Source organism: Cupressus sempervirens, chromosome 8, assembly GCF_028749045.1.
Source record: "Cupressus sempervirens isolate cs-2001-9-10 chromosome 8, ASM2874904v1, whole genome shotgun sequence".
Classification (NCBI taxonomy): Eukaryota; Viridiplantae; Streptophyta; class Pinopsida; order Cupressales; family Cupressaceae; genus Cupressus; species Cupressus sempervirens.
Window position 1 is genome coordinate 340,957,757 of NC_143125.1, and position 22,435 is coordinate 340,980,191.

Here is a 22,435-nt window from a genome sequence, read left to right on the forward strand (position 1 = left end):
GTACCATGAAAGATAACATCAATTAAGTTGTGCTTCACATAACTATAATGCCAGAGTGAAAACTCTTAAACTTCTACAGCTACTCTTTAGACAATGATTGCAGCACTGACCCATTTCAAAAGCCATCAGTCAAGAAGCTGAAACATGAAACCCGGAAGGTAGCTCTAACCAGGCAGATTCAAGAGAAGATACAAAAAGGATTCTCTTTCAAGCACAATGGTACAATCTTCAATAATCGAAGATCAAAAAGGTCTCATGCATAGATGTGAGTATCACCAATTAATCGGCGATGCTAGAAAAAATCGCGATTTTTTGGGGCCAGCGATTTAGTCGCCCCAAAAATCGCGATTTTTTTTTGCAGATTTTTTCAAAAAAATCACAGATCAATAGGTGATTAATCGTCTAAAAATCGCGATTTCTTGGAAAAAAATTGCCCGCGCCCGGCAATCACATAAAGTGACGAAAAAACATATTTTTTTCATTCGGTTTTTAAATTGCTTAGGGCGTTTTGGAGAGGAGAGGATAGAGGAGGAGTTCTTGGCAAGCAAGAGGCGGAATCAAGTGCATTTGGAGGCCTTTTGATTCGATTTCTTCGTTACTAGGTAAGTGATTTGAATCTTTGTTTTTCATTTTTGCAAGAGATTGTATTCTTTTTTCTTGCATGTAAATGGATAAAAATACATTCCTAATTAGTTAGGAATGCATTTGATGAATGTAAGCAAGATTAAATGCATTCATTTGCATTTTTTTCCATTCTAGATCGAATTTATGTTAGAAATTTGCACTTTTTTGAAAAATTTGAAACCCTAGCAGCTAGTTTGTTTGTATGATATTTGGATTTCAATTTATTGGCATTGTTATTGGAATGTTGCTTGAATTCTTTGTTTAACTGTTAACTTTGATCTTGTTATAATTTATATATAGTTTTTTTTTTTTTTAAATTTGTATGCGTAAAGCAGCCCGCAGCAGTTTTAAATGGCAGACAAATGGCCATTGATTCCATGCCCTTCAGGCTACATTGGCACCAGGCCAAAGAATGCGAGAGATCACGCATGGAAATATGCCTATGAAGCACCCGATGAACCAACCAAAGTAATTTGCATTCGATGTGAAAAAGTAATATCCGGGGGCATTTACCAGTTCAAATATCACATCGCAAGGATCTCAAAACATGATAAGAATCCTTGTGAGAGTACAACAGAAGAAATAAAAAGGTTTGCAAATGCCTTGCTCGCAGCTGGAGAGCAAAAAAAATTGCAAAGAGAGCGAAATAAATTGCATGTCAGGGCAGCCATAGTAGAGACCCAAGGCAGTTTCGTTGATGTTCAGGAGGAGGAGGCAGCCATTGAGAGCATGGCTGGCTCTTATCATGGGTCGTGTGTCCGCAAACAAGGTGGTTTTTCTTTCACGAGTTCCGCTCCCACTCGCACTCCTACACCTCCTAGCACTTCCACACCATCAGGATCAGCAGGTGCTTTTGAGATGGGGAGCTATTTTGTGCCGAGGCACACACCTAGTGCACAACCTTCATTAGAGGCCACTAGATGGAATAAGGAGGTCCATGACCAGGTGGACAATGCACTAGCAGATTTCTAAGTTTTCAACAACCTTCCTGTTAGTGTTGTTGACAGTCCCTATTGGGAGGCTTTGGCCACAGGGTTGACTGTTGCAAGAAAGGGGTACAAGTCCCCTTCTCATTTTGTGTTGGGTGGCAAGTAAGCGAATAATTTTATTACACTCGATTTCCTTTTAATTTTTAACTTTTTACTTAGTTCTAAATTTTAATTAATTTATCTAGAAATTAGAATGTTGATTACTAAAGTCTAAATCAATTTAAAATTACTAAGAATCTAAGACATAACTAAATTTTGTTTTTGTAGGCTTATTGGAACTGCTGTTGAGAGCGCCAAAGCATTTGTTGAGGAACAGAAACAAGAATGGACAAAATTTGGTTGCACCATTCTTTCTGACGAGTGGACGGATGGGAAGAGCAGGACCATAATTAATTTTTTGCCCTGTTATAATGATAATGTGGTGTTCCTGAAATCAATCGATGCCTCCAGCAAGGTAAAAAATGCTCAGACATTGGCATTGATGTTGGAGAACATAGTCTTAGAGATTGGCATTGAAAATGTGGTGCAAATCATCACAGCCAATGCTGCTGCATATGTATCAGCAGGTAAACCGTAATTTTATGTTGCATGTGCATTGTGAATTTCACAACAAGAACTTTTAATAGTTTGATATTTTTGAAAAGTTGGAAACTAATTAGTATTTGCTTTTACAATTGGTAGGAAAACTCCTACAGCAAAGGCACCCCACTCTCTCTTGGACCCCGTGTGCAGCACATGTCCTTGACCTTCTTTTGGAGGACATGGGCAAACTTGAGTGGGTCACTCCAATTGTGGAGGATGCAAGGTGGGTGACAAAATACATATACAATCACCCATGGGTCCTTAGCTTGATGAGAGAGCACACTTATGGCAAAGAAATTGTCAGGCCTGCCGTCACAAGGTTTGCAACGATTTTCTTGACATTGCAAAGCATTCTCGATAACTTGGTTTCCTTGAAGCAAATGTTTGTTTCCAAAAAATGGCTTGATTCCACATTTTCAAAGAAGAGTGAAGGAGAGAACGTTGTGCGGATTGTGTTTAATAAATATTTTGCAGATAAGGCCGATGAAATAGTAAAGGTAACTACAAAACTTTAAGTTTTAGTTTACACTTTACAACTTTATAACATACTAAGTTTGTAACTCAAGTAAATAATAATTTTGTAACTTGTCAACTAATTTCAAATTTATATTGCAAGTGTCTGAGCCTTTAGTCAGAGTTTTGCGTTTGGTTGATGGAGACCAAACGCCAATGGGTGAACTATATGAGGCCATGGACAAGGCCAAAGAATCTATCAAAAATTACTACAAGGGGGAAAGCATCAAATATGAACCCATTTGGCAAATCATTGATAGAAGGTGGATTAATCAGCTCCACCAACCCATTCATGCAACAGGATATTTCCTCAACCCACGTTTTAGGTATACCGTAAGCTCATTCTTACTCAAATTTAAGTTAACGAAGACTTGAGTTCATTTTGCTTTCATAGGGTGTTGAGTGTGTACTAAAATTGCAAGGCTTATTTGTTTTTGGTTTTTGGTTTTAGGGCTGATGGTACATATGCAGATCCTGATGGAGAGGTCATCAGAGGCCTAAGTGAGTGCGTCCAAAAGATGGTAACCAGCAAGGAAACAAGAGATAAAATCATCGCTGAGCAGGAGATCTTCACTTCAGCAAGGGGCAAGGTGTTCTCCACTCCTCTCTACAAGAGAGCAAGGCTTACACAAACCCCAAGTAATACATTTGCAAACTTATGAATCTCAAATGCTAAATTAACATTTATGTTTCACTTTTTGTTGTCTATTAGTATTTTCTAACTTGTACAATTTTTGTGATGCAGTGGCTTGGTGGACCACTTGGGGTGCAAGCAGTCCAAATCTTGCAAAATTTGCTCTCAGAATCCTATCACAGCCTTGCAGCGCATCACATTGTGAGCACAACTGGAGTTTGTTTGAGGCCATTCACAGAAAAAAGAGAAACAAGTTGTCCCAAAAGAGGATGAATGACATGTTCTATGTGCAATATAATCTTAAATTGCACATGAAAAGGGCACAACAAGATCCTCTTGGGCCAATCGATTTCGATGAGATAGATCCTTATTATGATTGGATGGCACAGAAGCAGGCTCCCTTATTTACACAAGAGGACATCTCCAATTTGGAGAGGGAGGCTACGGAGGAGGAAGGGGGTGGAACTGGATATGACATCGATTTGGATGACATCGAGGAGGGCGATGATGAGGATGATGACATTGAGCTTACTACAGAGGACCTTGACATCTTGCGCGCAGCGAATGTGGAGCTACCGACATCTAGTTCTATAGCTACACCATCTCCTACATTGGCACAAACACAGACACAGGCACAGACCCTGCGGGGTTCTAGTTCTAGAGCTTTACCCTCTCCCGCACTCGCTAGTAAAGTGACTGGGAAGAGGAAGATGTAGTCCTGTATTTGACATTTGTACTTATTTGTAGTCATGTTGATGTGCTTATTTGAACTCTTTACATTTGACACTTTATTTATGAGAATACAACTTCTCATGTGTTGCGAACTTGTTAGTTGTTAGTAATTTACAACTTATCACTACTTACTTGTTAGTAATTTACCGATTAATAACTCTTTTTGCATTGATATATATCTAAACATGATTGTTTCTTATGTATTGTTAGTAATTAAGTCATTAGATGCAAAAAAACATCGAATTCTATAAAAAAATCGCATTTTTTTATTAAAATTTAGTGGTTTTTGAGTTCCCGATTTTTCCCCCGATTTTTTGCCAATTTTTCCCAATTTTTCCCGATTAAACTTTTTCAAGCCTAGGCGATTAATCTCCTCAGGCGATTTTTACATCAATGGTCTCATGCAATCAAAAGACATTAACATGAATACAAAATAAGACTACAAGATTTAAGCTAGAGCCAAACAATAAGCACCACAGTAAAAGAGTCTACCAAACAAGGAATACAATATGAGCAAATCCTGAAGATGTCAAGAAAATATATGAGTATGTAAGAATAAGTATAAAACGGTTTCCAAATGAACAAGTTACCACGCTCCTTTTTCCCCACAAAGGAAAAAAGAGATTCAAACAGACATTTATTTGGAGGCCGACCCTTTCAAAGATCTGTCTCAATACTCCTCAAATTAAAGACAATTTGATACAAATGAGCCAGGCATATGCACGTCAAAAGTCCCAATCAAAAAAATTCAACATTAAATGTGAGCACACCTTCCCTATAACAAAAATGTTGTCAACTACCATCCCTTGGCAGAAGATTATTCACCATAAGAGTTACGATCACAAAGAACAATGAGGATGAAGAGCATGTTCATACAGTCTCCTCACAAAAAACGACTGAATAGAATTTTAAAGGATTGGATGCCACTGTGTACATCTGAATTTATTATTGTAGGGGGGTAGTTATATCAGCAGTTGTAATTTAACTGTAAACCAATTTCAGGGTATAATTGAAGTGATGTCAGTACATCACATAACATAAGCAATAAATTCCTATGATTAAAAAGTCTAGTACCAAGAGAGAACTCCAACTTTGTCCCAGAATTTAACAAGAATTATACATACAGATGTCGTCATTGAATCAGTAAATTGTCCCCTAGATGTGCACTAATAGACATAAGCATATTAATGTCCATGAGTGACCAAATATCGGTCAAGGTAACTGAAGAGTACATCAGTTAACGATAAAGTTCTAGGAAGTGAGCATCCTGGAAAGCAACTAAAGAGAACATCTTAGGCTTGGAGGGACTGCCTATAGGGACTTGTGTCGAAGGGTGACGGCCATCCAAAAATAAAGGGACGGGCACCATTGATCTGGATATTTGAAGAAAGTATATAAAATGTTAAATAAGTTTCAATATAAAAACTGGTATCTTCCCAGACCACGACATAAATGAGATGCATGAAAATCAAGTGACCCTACTCTCTACCTTCTAAAGGAAGCAGAGATCAAAAGACCCAATCCTATCAAAGAATATGATAATTAGTGTCAACTAATAGCTCGTGAGACCACACCCTCAATTGGCCAATGAGAAAACTCCGCCTATGAGAACTATGGCATTAAAGATAGTAAGGACGACTAATGATACCATCAAACACTTATCAGAAATCTTCTCTATAAAAAACAAGCCTAGGACAAATAGCTAAAGGGGAAGATCAAGTGACCCTACTCTCTACCTTCTAAAGGAAGCAGAGATCAAAAAATCCACTCCTATCAAAGAATATTATAATTAGTGCCAACTAATAGCTAGTGAGACCACACCCTCAATTGGCCAATGAGAAAACTCCGCCTATGAGAACTATGGCATTAAAGATAGTAAGGATGACTAATGATACCATCAAACACTTATCAGAAATCTTCTCCATAAAAAACTAGCCTAGGACAAATAGCTAAAGGGGAAGATCAAGTGACCCTACTCTCTACCTTCTAAAGGAAGCAAAGATCAAAAAATCCAATCCTATCAAAGAATATGATAATTAGTGTCAACTAATAGCTAGTGAGACCACACCCTCAAGTGGCCAATGAGAAAACTCCACCTATGAGAACTATGGCATTAAAGATAGTAAGGACGACCAATGATACCATCAAACGCTTATCAGAAATCTTCTCCATAAAAAACAAGCCTAGGACAAATAGCTAAAAGGGAAGAGGTCCAAGAAACACTAATGTATTATTTATAGGTATCCTCTTTATTAGCTTTAGTGACACCTTCTCCATCAATAGTCAATGATTCATGAGAAGCATCCAATGAGTACATAGAAATAACATCAATTGAGATGTCAATAGATTAGAAAGAGCTAATCTCAAAATACCAACAATGTTGATATTGAGTGGGGTCCATAAATGCAATCCTCTTCAAAAAGATGAATAGGTGGTTATCTCACAACCTTACACAAAACTTGTCATGGATCTAAGTTGTTGGATATAGAATTAAAGCTTATAGACAATCTCATGAAGGTCCATGAGGTCTCAAAGTCCTTAATTTGGTTTTGATGGCAGGGGTTCATCTGCTTGATCCCACTTTTCATGGTGACAGGGAGAAAGCAAAGGATTCATCTTCTTGATCCCACATATTCTTATTATGACTTTTAAGTTATGCTATGAAGTGGAGGTACATAAAGAAAATTAGTTCAGACACTACAATGTACAGTTTGTACCCAAAGGCCCCATACCCGATTCGGGTACATCTATGGGTACGGTCTTGGGTGCACACACATGCACACCCGCAATGTTGGGCATGCGTACTGCGTGCAGCCAGCATAGACCTGGGTGTTCTTTGTTAAAGGGAAACGAATCTGATTTAGAGAGAATAATAGTTAAATGCTCTGAATATATCTGAGTGACTGTATTACAGTCCTTGTATTTCAGACTTCAAATATTATTATGACTGAGATAGGATCTCAGATAAATCTGAGACTCTAAATAAACCAGAACATATAAGAGAGTACGTAACAAAGAGTACAAACTGTACTTAGTATATATATTGCTACAATTATAATATCATATGACTGAATTATATCTGCTATCGAATGCTTGTATTGAGATTGAAATTGCCGTCTTGATTGATTTCATTTCAAGGCAAGCATGATAGTAATATATGACTTCAAATGGGTGCATGCACGTAGGGGTATGACCCTTATGTGGCTCATGCCATGTAGGGTCATAACCCTATGTGGAGGTGACTGTTTGTTATCATAAATAACACAGCAGATAACTAATGATACACATCAGTATGAATCGGCACAAAGGCATGTTCAATATTCAGTCATCGGGGGACATCAGGAAGCCTATTCTGATATATATATATATATATATATATATATATATATATATAAAATTTTGCACATAGTTATACATATTATTTAAATCAATTTTCCTTATGCTTCAATCTGTATGAAGCTACTTCCTCAACACTCCCTCTTAGCGAGAGAAGATTGAACAACATATTATAGATGTATTACATCGATAAGGTTTCCAAGTTGAATACATTTTATCAAAATTATGAGTTATCTGATGTCTGACAGTCCGGGACAACAACAAAAGAAGTCAATCAGATATCACCCTTGATCTTAGGAATGACAGTTAAGTCTCCCATATCACTGGTATTACAACCTTGGAAACACATATAGATCAACTTGATACACAAATCATCATGACATCCACCACTTTTTGGGACGGGACAACAATTTCTTGTAGTCAGTCATGATGATATATCAAGAATAAGGAATAACTATCTCAACATCATGATATCCGGCACAGTCCAGGACACACCTTTAAAGGAGTCAATCATGATATGTATTTTATCACAATTACCCACATAATTCAGAAACACACTACGTGATAACAGATAAACACACTATATACAGTATCAAGATATCCGGCACATTTCGGGGCAGCAACTTAATGTAGGCAATCTTGATACAGTACTTATCATGAATTCTGGTTCAGTCAAGGACAGAAAATTAATGTAGTCTAACATGATAACGGGTCATACTATTGTTGAGGCTGTCACCTTACAATAGTGACCTTACATATACATTTCATGAAAGATCGTCACCTTTCATGACATAACACATAAATGCAATATTGCAACATTAAATATTCGTGAATATTTTAATTTCATAACATAGAAATTACATCTCAGAATTTTCAATTATAACTTAATCATACCAAGTTTACTTCTTAAGTACTCCACTTTCAACCTCCCAAGAGGCTTGGTAAATATGTTTGCATTTTGCTCTTCAGAACTGATGTAGACCAATTTAATAACATATCTGTCTACCATATCTCTTATGTAATGTTACGGAATTTCTATATGCTTGGATTGATTATGAAAGACTGGATTTACAGAAATTTTGCTACAACTTTGATTATCACAGTGAATCACAGTGGGATTCAAGGGCTTCACAAATAGTCCAACTAGTAACTTCCTCAACCACACTGCTTCACGAGCTCCCATGGAAGCATCCATATATTCAACTTCAGTGGAACTTAGAGCAATTGCTGATTGTTTTCTACTAAACCAAGATATCATAGCCAATCCAAGACTGAAACAACACCCAGTAGTACTTTTACGATCAAGGGATCTGCCTGCCCAATCAGAATCTGAATACCCTTGAAGTTTTATCTCGACATTCTCATACTTCAAGCCAAGTCCAATAGTACCACATAGATATCTCAAAATATGCTTGGCAGCCATTAGGTGAATCTTCTTAGGTTCACACATGAATTGACTCGACACATTAGTAACATAACAGATATCAAGGCAAGTGTTTACCAAATACATAACAAATCCAATAATTTGTCTATAGTAGGGTATGATCTGTAGGTTCCGAGTCACCTGCTTTAGTTTTAAGTTTATCATTATTTGTTTCCATCGGAATAGATAGAGGTTTACAATCCATCATACCAAATCTAGTCAAGATATCAGAAGTGCATTTTCCTTGATTTAGGAAAATGTAATTCTCCTTTTGCCATACTTCTAGACCTAGAAAACAGTGCAACATCCCTAGATCCTTCATATCAAATTCAGCCACAAGTTCTTGTTTGCATTTGCCAACAAGATGATCTTCACCTATTATTAACAAGTCATCAACATAAAGTGTCACCATTAGAGATTTTGAAATATATGTTAGGATCAACTTCATTTTTATAATATCCTAGTTTGGAGAGATAGCTGTCTATTCTTTCATACCAAGCCCTAGGAGCTTGCTTAAGACCATAGAGAGCTTTCTTCAGTTTGCATACATAGAGAATGAGAAGAAAATCCTCCAAGTTGTTCTATATATACTTCTTCAATGACACCATTCAAAAGAGCAATCTTGACATCCATTTGGTGTATCTTCCACCCTTTGGATGCTACAATAGCAATAATGGCTCTTACAGAAGTATATTAGGCGACTGGAGCAGAGGTCTCTTCATAATCAATTCCGGCCTTTTGAGAAAATCCCCTGGCAACAAATTTGGTTTTGTGTTTTTCAATGCTACCATCAGATGCATATTTGATTTTGAATAACCATTTTGAAGATACAATTGATTTGTCTTTAGCAATGGGTACAACATCCCAGACATCATTCTTTAGGATGGATTGGTATTTCTTGATCATAGAATCTTTCCAAGCTTGACATGTCAAAGCTTCTTCAACATTTGATGGTTCAATTTTAGTAAGTTCGGTCATAAGTGCAACATAGCACGTTTGATTTCTTGTTATCTTACTTTCTCTAAATACTTCATCAGGTTCCACATTATTTTCTTCAATGGTCTTTTCTTCTTGTTGGAAATTTCAACATTTTCAAGATTAGATGATGATGAAGGTTCATAATTTTCTATAATAATCTCCCTATGATTCTCAATTGTATCTAATTCTGTGATTGAATCATCTTCAATGTTTAGAGAGAGTTTATGGGCTACATCTTCTTCAAATTTAACATCTCTACTGATTTCAACTGTTCTTTGTCCTGAAACATAGACTCTATATCCTTTGGTGCTTTCACTATAACCAACAAATATTCCTTTCTTCCCAAAGGCTTCTAGTTTAGTCCTCTTGTCTTTGGGAACATGAATGTATAAGGGGCAACCAAAGATTCTTAAATGGCTTAAGTATGGCTTAATTCCTGTAAAGACTTCTTTAGGTGTTATATTCTCTAAGATTGTATGGGGGGCATCTATTATGGATGTACACAGTTGTATTTGAGGCTTCAACCCAAAATGAAAAATGTATATTTTGATCATGCATCATGGCTTTTGCAACTTCAATGATGGTTTTGTTTTTCTTTTCTGCCACTCCATTTTGTTGAGGATTATAAGGTCCTGTACTCTCCCTCTTAATTCCAACAAAACTACAGAATTCTTTAAAGTTTTCAAATATATGTTCACCCCCATTAACTGATCTTAGAGTTTTTATTTTATTCCTTGATTAATTTTCCACTAAGGCTTTAAATTCTTTGAATTTCAACAATACTTCATTTGACTCCTTAAGTTTTAGGAAACATATCCAAGTTTTCCTAGAATAATCATCAACAAAGATCAGGTCATACAAAATCCCCCTAATGATGGTGTTGACATTGGACCACATAAATCAGAGTGGACAAGTTCTAGTACAATATTAGACATGTTCACTTGGAGGAAAAGACCTTTTAGTATTCTTCCCTAGAGCACAACCTTTAAAAATTCCAATATGTTTAGATTTTAGGTGAGGTAATCCATTAGTTATCTTTCCTATAGTAGGTAGGGCACTATATCGAAGATGTCCTAATCTTTTGTGCCAAATCTCATTATAATTTGATATTTCATGGCTTAGTGCATGTTTTTGATCATTACATAGTTTGTATAAGCTACCATCTCTAGATCCTATAGGAATAGCATTCTTAATATTATAATTTTTAGGCCAAAGTAGCACTTTATCTTCATGGAAGGTGAGGCAATAGCCTTGATCAGCTAGACCTGAAATAGAAACCAAATTTCTCTTTATGCTTGGAACAAAAAGAACATCTTTTAATTATAAAGTAGCTCCGGTTCTTATTTGAATTTAACAGGTCCCTATTCCTTTCACTGGATAGGTGGAATTGTCTCTAATGGTGACTTTTTCAGTTGAATATCCTTCAAAAGTTTCAAACTGGTCCCTAAACCCAGTTATGCGTCTTGAAGCTCCGCTATTGATTATCCAAGTGTTTCTATTTGAGTTTAATTCACTTGATAAAGCTAGGTAGAATACAGAATTCTCAATTTCTTTAACTTCAGCTATGGTTGCTTGAGCTTTCTTTCTTTCTGGGTAGAACCTGTGTGTATGTCCAAACTTATCACAATTGTAGCATTGGACCTTAGAGAGATCTATGTTTTTGTGATTTTGGTAGTTATTTCCTCTCTTTCGTTTGAATTTCTTTTTCTTCACTTCGTTGCTTGAGTTTGCATTTAGTGATTGAATTTCTCCCTCTTATTTCGGTCTGATTCCTCTTGAGATTAGCCAAGACTCTTGTTGAGTACAATTGTTCTTGAGTTGATTGAATTTAGGTAGAGATGGTCGACTGATGCACTGGATAAAAGATTCCCATTAGATTGGTAATCCTCTCAGAGCTATTAGAGATAGCTTCAAATCATCCACATTATTTCCAAATGTAGAAATTTGATCTCTTAATTAAGTGATTCTCAAGAAGTAAGATGAAATTGTCTCCCCTTTAATCATTTTGATATTTAGGAGCCGCTGCCTTAAGGTGAGTAATCTGCTTGCATTGTTGATTTCAAATGAATTTTGAATGGTTTTAAATACTTCATAAGCAGATGTTAGTTTCACTATCGATAGAAGAATGTGATCTTTGACAGCAAAGATGATTATTTTCTTAGCTTTGATGTTTCGTCTCTTCCAGGATGTTTTATCAAGTTCATTTTAAAGCATCTTGTTGTCTTCTTCTATATATGAATCCAATTCAAGTTCTTGAAGTATTGCTATAACCCTGATTTTCAATGAAACAAAATTCAAGACGCCTTCAAGTCTATCCTCTACTCTGATATCGTTCACCATTTTTGCTCCCTTGTAATTCTGCGTAAAACTCTAATAACTTTGACTCAAATTTTACTATGTTTATTCTTCTCTAGAGAAGCACTGATACTATGTAAAAGGGAAATGAATCTGACCTAATAATTAAATGCTCTGAATATATCTGGGTGACCGTATTACAGTCCTTGTATTTCAGACTTCAAATATTATTATGACTGAGATAGGATCTCAGATAAATCTGAGACTTTAAATAAACCATAACATATAAGAGAGTACGTAACAGAGAGTACAAACTGTACTTAGTATAATATATATTGCAACAATTATAATATCATATGACTGAATTATATCTGTTATTGAATGCTTGTCTTGAGATTTCAATTGCCATCTTGATTCATTTCATTTCAAGGCAAGCACGACAGTAATATATGACTTCAAAATTTCAAATGGATGCATGCACGCAGGGGTATGACTCTTACCTGGCTCATGCCACGTAGGGTCATAACCCTGCATGAAGGTGACTGTTTGTTATCATAAATAACACAGCAGATAACTAATGATACACCTCAATATGAATCAGCACAAAGGCATGTTCAATATTCAGTCATTGAGGGACAGGAGGAAGTCTATTCTGCTGAATGCAAACAATATGATTGATCTTAAATATGTATAAATGTGTGTGTGTGTGTGTAATCTTCCACATAGTTAAACATATCATTTAAATCAATTTTCCTTATGCTTCTATCTGAATGAAGCTACTTCCTCAATACTCTTTTGAGGCCTTCTTTATAAAGGTGGGCCCAAAACTTGATTTAAAAAAAAAAAAAAAAATTCCTACTAAACCCTAAAACAGCTCAATATGAGGCCCTCATATGCAAAAACATTTCATATTTACCTCTTGCATTACTCTCACCATGTTCTCTGCATCTAGTCATTTTGAAGGGAGGTAATTGTACTTAACGAAATTGATAGGGGAGTGTCAAATAACTTCCACAAAGGAGATTTAAGTGTTTAAGGTGGGCATTTAAACCCTATTCTTTAGTCCTTTGATGCACTTTTTCCAATTTTTGATGGATTTTTTCAAGTTTATTAAGTTTTTTTAAGTATGATTTTTTTTCGTTTTTTCATATAGATTGCAACAAATGGCTAGTAGTCAAAGTTTAGTGGGAGGAGAGCGAAGTCAAAAATTCAAAATTAACAAAGCATCTACTTTATGGTGACATATCACAAGAATTTCACAACATCCTAGAGATCGGAGATTTACTTGGAAGCGTATTTTTTGTAATGCACAATATAATAGCTTGTATTACCATGTCAACTTCATTTTATGGGCCCTAGTGGTAAAGGGATTAATATGTGTGAGTTCCTAGATAAGAAGGGGTTGTCTATTCTACAAATAGTAGGGTTTATAAAAGAACAAGAAGATGTTGACAAAATGATTGCAAAAGTAAAACACAGTGGTTATAGTTTCAGAAAGTATAAAATAATGACATCACCCTCTCAAACAATTGCAGCCTCCAAACATTCTTCTTACCTATGCTCTCTACAGAAGATGGAGATGGAGATGGAGAACTATAAATTGCCACCCACAAGAGACGTCCATTGGAGAGGGCATTTAAAATGGAAGCAAGAGATATTGGTGAAGAAAAAATTGTGAGTTGTCTCTATCTGCCAATGATCTTCCATTCAATTTGGTGAGATCACCATATTGGCAAGACATGGTGTCATTAATAAATAGTGCACCATATGTCAAAAGCATTTTTCCCAAACATTTCAAGATTGGAATTTTCGCAGATGAATATAATTTATTTAGTTTCATCTGTCATGTTTTACATAACTGAATAAAAAAAAATTGTGTTGATAACATATTTTTAATGTCTTATTGACTTAATATTAATATATTCTTAGGCTGTTGAGACCTGGTTTGCATCTCACACAATTATTCTAAAATGACTTGTGAAGGTGGAGGCATTGGGTCAAATGGTTATTAGCAACCAATGGGGTACATGAAAGCAGTCAAATTGGGAGAGGGCCCATAATGTCAAGGCACCAATCTTGGATGACAACTGGTGGGTTCATGTGGAATATATTGCTATTGGGTACAAGTGAGCATTTAGTAGATTCTTCAAAGATCCAAAAGCGAATCAAATGTTTGGCAAGAATTTGGATTGTGCCTCACGAAAACATCATACCCCTTGTGTTGCCAAAGACCAGTCCAAAATGGATACTACTACATGGTGGTACATCAATGGTCAAGATTATATGAACCTCAAACCTCTTGCAATCAAGAGCCTCTCGCAATTTTTTTTGCCACTTGTATTGTAGAATTTGACAATTAACATTATTGAATCCATCTTGCTTTTTCACTTTTTTGGTATTTTGCCTTAATCAATTTAGCCTATGATTTGACCACCTTATCTTAAGTCTATTTAATTAAAAGAACATGCTCCCTTTTAATTAAATAATAAATCCCCTTTATCCTATGTGCACATAAAAAAGGCATTTAAAAATAAAAAATAAAAATAAATTGTCTCCAACTTGAAAGTGCAATTTCCAAGGTGCGTGGAATCTTTTGACTTTTCAAAAGGCTTTTGCCTCTTTATCTCCACCACTCATTGTTTCGCCTCTTAATCTTAGTGACTCCTTTTGCCTCTTAAAGACATAAGCACATGGATCAACCAAGGCTTAATCTCCACTGTTGCTTTTGCCTCTTAATCTTAACCATTTGCTTCTTTTTAAAAGGAGGCTCTCTCCTCACTCTTTTCATCTCTAGAGTTCATGATATTGTTATGTTGTCATTGTGATTCTAAAGTACTTGAGCACTTTGCACTCTTGCATTCTCATATAGCTTTCTTGCATCCTAGCTTAGCAGTTCCTTTTATTGAACTAGCTTAACTCATCTAGTTTAATTAGGAGAAAGTAATCTTACATCTCGTTAGCTTAGTTTGTTTTCGTGTACTTGCATTTCTCATCTTAGCTTAATATTGCATTTCGTCTAGTTACTTTGCATTGCATTCACTTGGGATCTTGGACACTTGCACTCATATTGCTTGCTATCTTTGAATCTCTCATTCTATGGTGCACCTTGCAAGGATCTCTTATCTTAGATTCATTTGAGAGCCACTACTACACATAACTTTGATTCTTGCACGTCACAGATTGAGAGCTATAAGCCTCCCTCCAAGCCTCTTAATCAATGGGATCTCTGGGGAATAATGGTTTATAGAAGTGTACCCTAATATTGGTATACATTTTTAGTAGCCACCATGGAGCTAGAACCAAGTTTCTAGCTACATTTTGTTGCATTTTTTAATTTTCTTGTCGCATGTCCATTATTTTCAGTGCTTTAGTACGAAATATCATATGAAAGAGTTCTCCTTTGCATGTGATAATACTCTGGTTTGCAGGTGATACTCTGTTGTTTAGTTTTGACACCCTACTACTTTCCAAAATATCATCTAGCTTTCACAGTTCTATCGTTCTAGTTAAGAGATTTTATAGCCTATGCGGGCTTTATCCTCTAGCTTCTAGAACTTCATTGTACAATAATTTGATGAATCATGTTTTATCGCACAGATCTATTAATTTGCATTTTCCAAATTTAGTAGCTTAGTTTGCTTTTATTTCACTTGCATTTTACATTTCTGGTTTTCACAACAGCTAATCAAGTGGTTTAACTAATTTGCAGGTGCAAAGCAAAGAAGGAAAGAAAAATATATCATTGTGCTTGTTGTCAATTTTCATTTTCATTACGCACATTAACAGCTCATGGATAGGGGTTCATTCCATTGGTAGGGAAGTGTGCTCTTGTCTTCCTAAGACAATCAGAAATCTAGACCCTTTCGTGTGGATCAAAGAAAGTGGGTTGGGAGAAGGTTGCTCTTTGGTGACCTAAATGAACCCTGCTTGGTGTGTTTGGGAGAACCTCGTGGAATAGGACTGTGTTCTTTGCTTCTTTGAGGAAACTCAAAAATCTAAATCTCCACATATTATCCATTTGTGTTTAGATCCTTTAGAGGATTTGTCGTTGAGGGAAAAATCTCACGAGAATGACCCAAGTGGGAACAAGAGAACCTGGCTATCCCGATCCACTATACTAAAGAAGTCTTTGGCAAAGACCAAAGTCTCGGGGGGGCATAGAAGTTCAATCCATCTAGTGAGAACACTTGCAGTATTGTGACCACTCATAGGATTGCTAGTTGGGTATGCTTGGTGTGCTTGGGGTCCTTAAGGCCATAATTTTGCTTGCAAGACCATCATGTCTAAGTACTCTTGGGGTCCTGAGGCCTAAATCTTGTATTGGGACCAAGGGGAATGCTACAAACCACCCTATTTTTGCCACATTACTATCATTATGCAAGGATTGATCCAAGTGGTCTACTTGGATCACCCCAAGATTTACATTCACCATATGCATGTTCTTTTGGATGTATTAAAAGCATTCCACAAGAAAATGAATATCACTTTGTGTGAGGTGAGGGAGCATCAAGTTTTGGCAAAGGTACTAATGCAAATCGTGACCTTTAAGTAGATATTGCTTGGCATGTCTTCAATTTGCATTGAGACCCATGGAAATCTATTGAACATACACATGACGATAATAATAGGGCTTACACTTTGAGACTTCACATATGTTTGCACTAGCAAGGTTGCTTTGTCCCTTGTGAGATTGTTTGAAGACTACTTCTTGTGTCACAATTTTGCTTGAAAAATTGCTTTTGAACAACACTTTGTTACTGAAACTAAGTAAAAACATTGTTAAATTCACCAAAACAGTGAGTCAAAATAGGTCTGTTGGGTCAAACTCTAGGACATTTTGCATTGATAATTATAGCACGATACTGTGTTTTGTCACCTGCTAGTCTTTTAGATTATCACCTGCATTCTTGCAATTTATCACCTCAGTTCACCAATACTATCGTTCTTGAGATGATTGTCGCCTGTCTTTTGGTGATTTATCGCAGTGTTGTTCTTCTATCGCCTAGTTCACGGAGTTTCATCGTACAACTGATGTTTCGAGTCTCTTGTACTTGAAACATGTTCTTGGTTAGGGCAGACTATACTTGGTCTTTTTGATTTTGGGTCTATACAAGTTAGAGGTTGTCTTTAGCTGAGAAGATTGCTCGAATTGCTTGACTACAAGCTCGATTAGTGGATTGTTCACTTATTCATCTTTTCTTATCATCTATCTTCCATTGCTCTTTTTATCTTATATCTTGCTTGTCCACAAGTGTCATACATAGGGCATATCAAGCCCACGGCTTGGGCATCTTGTGGCAAGTTATCTTTGCTTTTACATCATCACCTCAAACAAGTAGACACTTTACTTACCTGATTTGAACATCAAGTCTATTCTAATTATCCTATTTGCTTCTTGCATCTCTTCCATGCCAGTTACAACTAGATATCAGATTCACCAAAGAAAGCAACCCAAGGCAAACTTTGACGAGTCACCTAAGAGAGAACCGAGATTTTGGGATTTCATCCCCTTTGCTACCCACTTTTAGTGAGTCAACACCTTCTTCCCCTAGGTCTACAAACACTATTTCATTGACAATATCTGGGAAAGACCGCAACAAGAGGATAGGCAAACTCTTAGCTAAGATGGAAAACAAACAATTACATCGTATAGGGTGAGAAAATGAGCTTTTTTGAAAGAGGAAGCACAACGTTTGGCTCAAGGCTTTACTAGGGGAACTTCTAGACATGGTTCACTTCCACCTCAAAGGTCACAACACACTAGAGAAGCCTCACAACATGCATCCCAACATGATGACTTGGATGTAGAGATTACTGAGGAGGAACTCCTAAACTTTCAACAAGACAAGCATTTTCAAAAGCTTATGAACACAACTTTAAACTACAAAAGAGACAAATACTTCATGCACTTGGCCTCTCAATGAGTAAAACTACCTCACAAATCAAAGACATGAGAAATGAAATGATGCAATGAAGGAAAGAAAAGGAACAAGCTAAGAAGCCATTTTCGCTTGAAACAATTTGTCCTTTTCCAGTTGACAAAAGTCTTTACATGCCTCCATTTCCTCCAAAGACTAAATTTCCAAAATATGACTAGTACATATATAATACATATCTACATACACATACCCATATGCACCCGAACCCCTTAAAAGTATCCATGCACCCACATTTCAAGTTCTGTATCTGCGGCCGTCCCCAAACCCAAACCAATAACTTAGTTCAAAGTCAAACAACATAATATAAATCCAAATAGTGACAAAGCAAATAAGCAATCCTAGTCAAAAGAGTGCACTCAAAACTCAGTCGGATCATGCTGTTTTTTTATCACCATGATAAAAAACTGATTAGTATTATTTCTAAGCTATTGTAGAAAATAAGCACAAAAAGGTTGCACGTGATAAATGAAAACAAGAAACTAGTTTAAGGCATCATAATAATCTTTGAGAGAATACAGAGCATCAGTATTTATAGTTATTTGCCATGCAAAAGTATACAAAAGGTGAAAGATGGCTATGACATGAACAAAAGCTTATGTGTTCAAGGCTAAAAAGTGCATTTTCATGCTCATCGTATTTCTATCATTTCAAAAAGAAATTTACCAATTCTCTGCAACGGAATCAATGAATCATTTATATCATACCTCTTCCTCTCCAGGAAAAGTATCATTGATAGCCTGCTTCACTTCTGAAACTGAAGATACAGCCACACCTTTTGGTACATTCACTCCATATTTGCTCATTATACTCGAGCCCTGTTGACAAATCCTCAAAATAAAAGATATATGCTTAGTGATACAAGTTCAATGCATTAATTACAAATATACAGCATAAAAAATTAAATAGTGAAGACTTTCAAGAAATAAGATTGATCTAATTTATCATGTTAATAGGCACAAGTTTATCTCCACATATTGTCGTCCACCAATTCATCTTCCTACATATGTGTTCATGCAACTGTGCAAATTTGCATGTGTATGGAAGCACCCATACAAACATATGCACATAATTTTGAATTTTCTGTAATTCCTTATAAATTTAGTACAAGCAACAGCATTAATGTTCATTTATATTAAATGATGATGTTCACTATTAACATAAATAAGACTTCTTTGTGAGTTGATTGCACACCATATCAATTTCCTTTTAGTGTCCAAAACATGTTATGCTCTTTCATTCTATCCACGCCTTCCATTTTCTATGGAGAGCAATTAATGCATGTGTGAACGTTTCAGATAGGAACCTACAGATTACTTTCTTTTAACCCAACAATGCAATGAACAATAAGTAAAAATTTAGGGTTCAACATATTTTTTCTGCAAATTTATTCTATTTACAGTATTCCAGAACAAAAGTAAATAATAAAAATCTAAATCTATTGCCATAGTACAAATTTATACTTGTATAGCCATATGTTGATCACAAAACCACCGGAAAAGGTCCTTCAAAATTTAACACAGTATCAATGATCACCATATTCTGCAATATCGGTATTTCTTTGAAGAAACATCTTTCCTATTTAGAGACACATCCAAACATTAAGATCCACAAACAAAGAATGTCCCATGACTGCTCTTCTATTCAACGTTCCGCACACTTGCCAAACAAGCAATGGTTCACCAAGTTACAATATCCTCTACGCCCTGACTCCAACAACATACAGCTTTACTACTTGAGCAGAAAAAGTTTCAAAAGTAAAATGCATGCTTTGAGTGACAAAATAGCAAGGTGGCAGCACTAGCACCCATTGGCATTATCAAAACAAGAAGGTTCCCAGAACACAATTCTGAGCTGGAAAAATGCCTGAACATAGCATTTAACAGCTGGCACCAGCAAGCAACTGAGAAACCATATTTCCGTACTCAAGAAATGCCCAACAATAGCTGGGGAGAGCCACAAGAATTTTCAGTTTTATATTTTCCTTTTATGACCATGTTATTTTACTTAGGTAGGAGTCTGTGGGATCCACAGAGACCAAATAAATAATTAACGAATAGAGAACTTAGATTTTTATTGATGTTTTTAATCCACACATCACCCAATCTAATAAAGGTACAAACTAAAAACAAAAAAAGATGACCAAGACCTCTGATTTTAGACTATAATATTCCTAAAACAAAAGTAAGGTATTCTTCTACCATTGGATGTTTTTTCCCTTTTTAGTGGTGCTATCTTATTTTATAATTATTAAATTTCTTTCCTACCATGTTTGCAGAGGAGGCACAGTAAATAGTGAATGAGATATAGTAGTGATATGGTGTAGTAATTACCTCTTACCCTACATGTTTGCAGACGTCACCAATTAAAAACAAAAAAAGATGACCAAGACCTCTGATTTTAGACTATAATATTCCAAAAACAAAATTAATATATTCTTCTACCATTGGATTTTATTTTCCCTTTTTAGCAGTGCTATCTTAATTTAAAATTATTAATTTCTTCCCTGCGATGTTTGCAGAGAGACGCCGTAAATAATGAATAAGATATATGGTAGTGATATGCTGTAGTAATTACCTCTCACCCTACATGTTTGCAGACATCACACAGTGTTAGCATTTTAATTTGCATCTTCCATACAACACGAAACAGACTGAAACATAAGGATGAGCCTTTCTTTGAACAAGAAAGGAAAGCTCCTTTCTAATAGATAACCAAAAATAACCCTGCAACCTCAGATAACAATTTCTATTATTCGGAAATAAGTGCAAGCCATAGCTTGGGGTTTCAAACATACATTGCAAACAAACTAACAAAATTGCTTTCCCTTTTGTCCTTGGGTGAAAACAGAAGGCTTATCAGCACTTCTACTAGAGATTTTATATGTTTCTCAGAATTTATACACCTAGCTAACAAATGCTTGTGCTATCTAGCTAATAGCAAGCACTAGATACCAAGAATAAAACACAAAAATAAAATTAAAACCAACAATGAAATTTCAACAACAAAGTTGACTGCTGTCATGCACAAAACCACAATAATTCTTCAATGTAATGATGCTGTTTTGGGATTTGATTATGTAATATTTCAAGCATCAACATTTTGGATTGCACTTTGTGTTCCATCATCAAGATGTAAAGAGAGCCTAAGAACATAATTTTCATCTACTTAAGCTCTCTACATGCTAATGATGGATCATGGAGTGTAATCTGAACATTGGTACTTAATATTTTACAGTTAAATACAGAAACAGCAGCATTAGTCTCATTGATTGTGGAAGTCTTATGACATTAATTTTTCATTGTAACCTGTAGCATAAAGTTTGAACTTTTCAAGGAAACTATTCAACCTAACAAATGGATGAACAGAAGCACTTTTCAAAAAGATTATCCAACCTGACAAATGGATGAACAGAAGATTACACAAGACAAATCGAACACTAAACCCAGTAGGAAAAAGGCAGAACAATTGTCATTCCATATCTAAGTGCAAAATCAGTTTTTTTTGACAAGTATTTATAAAGCTTTAATAAACAGCTAACTTAAGTTCCTATGCTATCAATAGCCTGCTCCCAGACAAAACAAGCTCAATATACTATTTGGTCAGCAAATGCAATAACTGAATCAGGAAACTTTTAAGTAAATTTTACTTTGAAAAGGATAAATATCCTTATAAATAGGCATTCCAGAAGATAGGATAATAGTAAAATGTCTAAAACTAGATTTGCTAAAAGTTAATCTTCAAATAGTTGTGATTCAAAAATAGAATATGCTAATAAAGCATAGGTTTGAAAGAGTCAATCGAATAGTTGGTTACCAAGAATTGTTCTAGACTCTAGTGAAGTTCTTTCACTCTAACCATGGTAGATCCATTTGAAAAACTTGATTATCAGCCCCCTACAACAGCAGATGAACAGTCAGGATGTTAACCAGAATAGTCGTGAGGAGTTTGAAGAGGAGATCTCGGATCAGCAAACCATTATAGACTCTCAGTTAGTGGTTTGGTCGGAGGATGACCAAAACACTAATGACATAAAGGAAGGAGGTTGGATCCCAATTAAAAATAAGAGGATGGAGGCTTAAAGGCAAAAGGTAAAAAGGGAGATATCCATGAATCTCCTCTTTCTCAGACAGGTATAACAACAAGACAGATGAAAGCAGATGTGGGATCCTAAAAATCAGGAACAGGGAGATTCTCAGCTAGCAAACTAAGGGAATTAGAAGGTCAACAGAATATAGCAGATGGGAAACAAATGACCATCCAGGAGGCATACCAAGCTAGTAAAAGATGAAGATCATCTTATGGAATATATGAGGACTTAATAGTCCTCATAAACAAGATGTGTTGAGAAATTTGGTGCGGGATCATAAACCTGATATTGTGATGATTCAAG

At 35.8% G+C, this 22,435-nt stretch overlaps 1 protein-coding gene across 1 annotated transcript in view; it reads right to left on the reverse strand.

The window, feature by feature from the left end:
- Nucleotides 1-22,435, reverse strand: part of LOC149542733 (ATP citrate lyase (ACL) family protein) — a 169,622-nt gene that overhangs the window by 116,406 nt on the left and 30,781 nt on the right. The window contains exon 2 of the mRNA XM_089797617.1: nt 18,750-18,860. Within this exon, the coding sequence (XP_089653743.1) occupies nt 18,750-18,860 (111 nt within the window). The remainder of the gene's footprint in view (nt 1-18,749; nt 18,861-22,435) is intronic.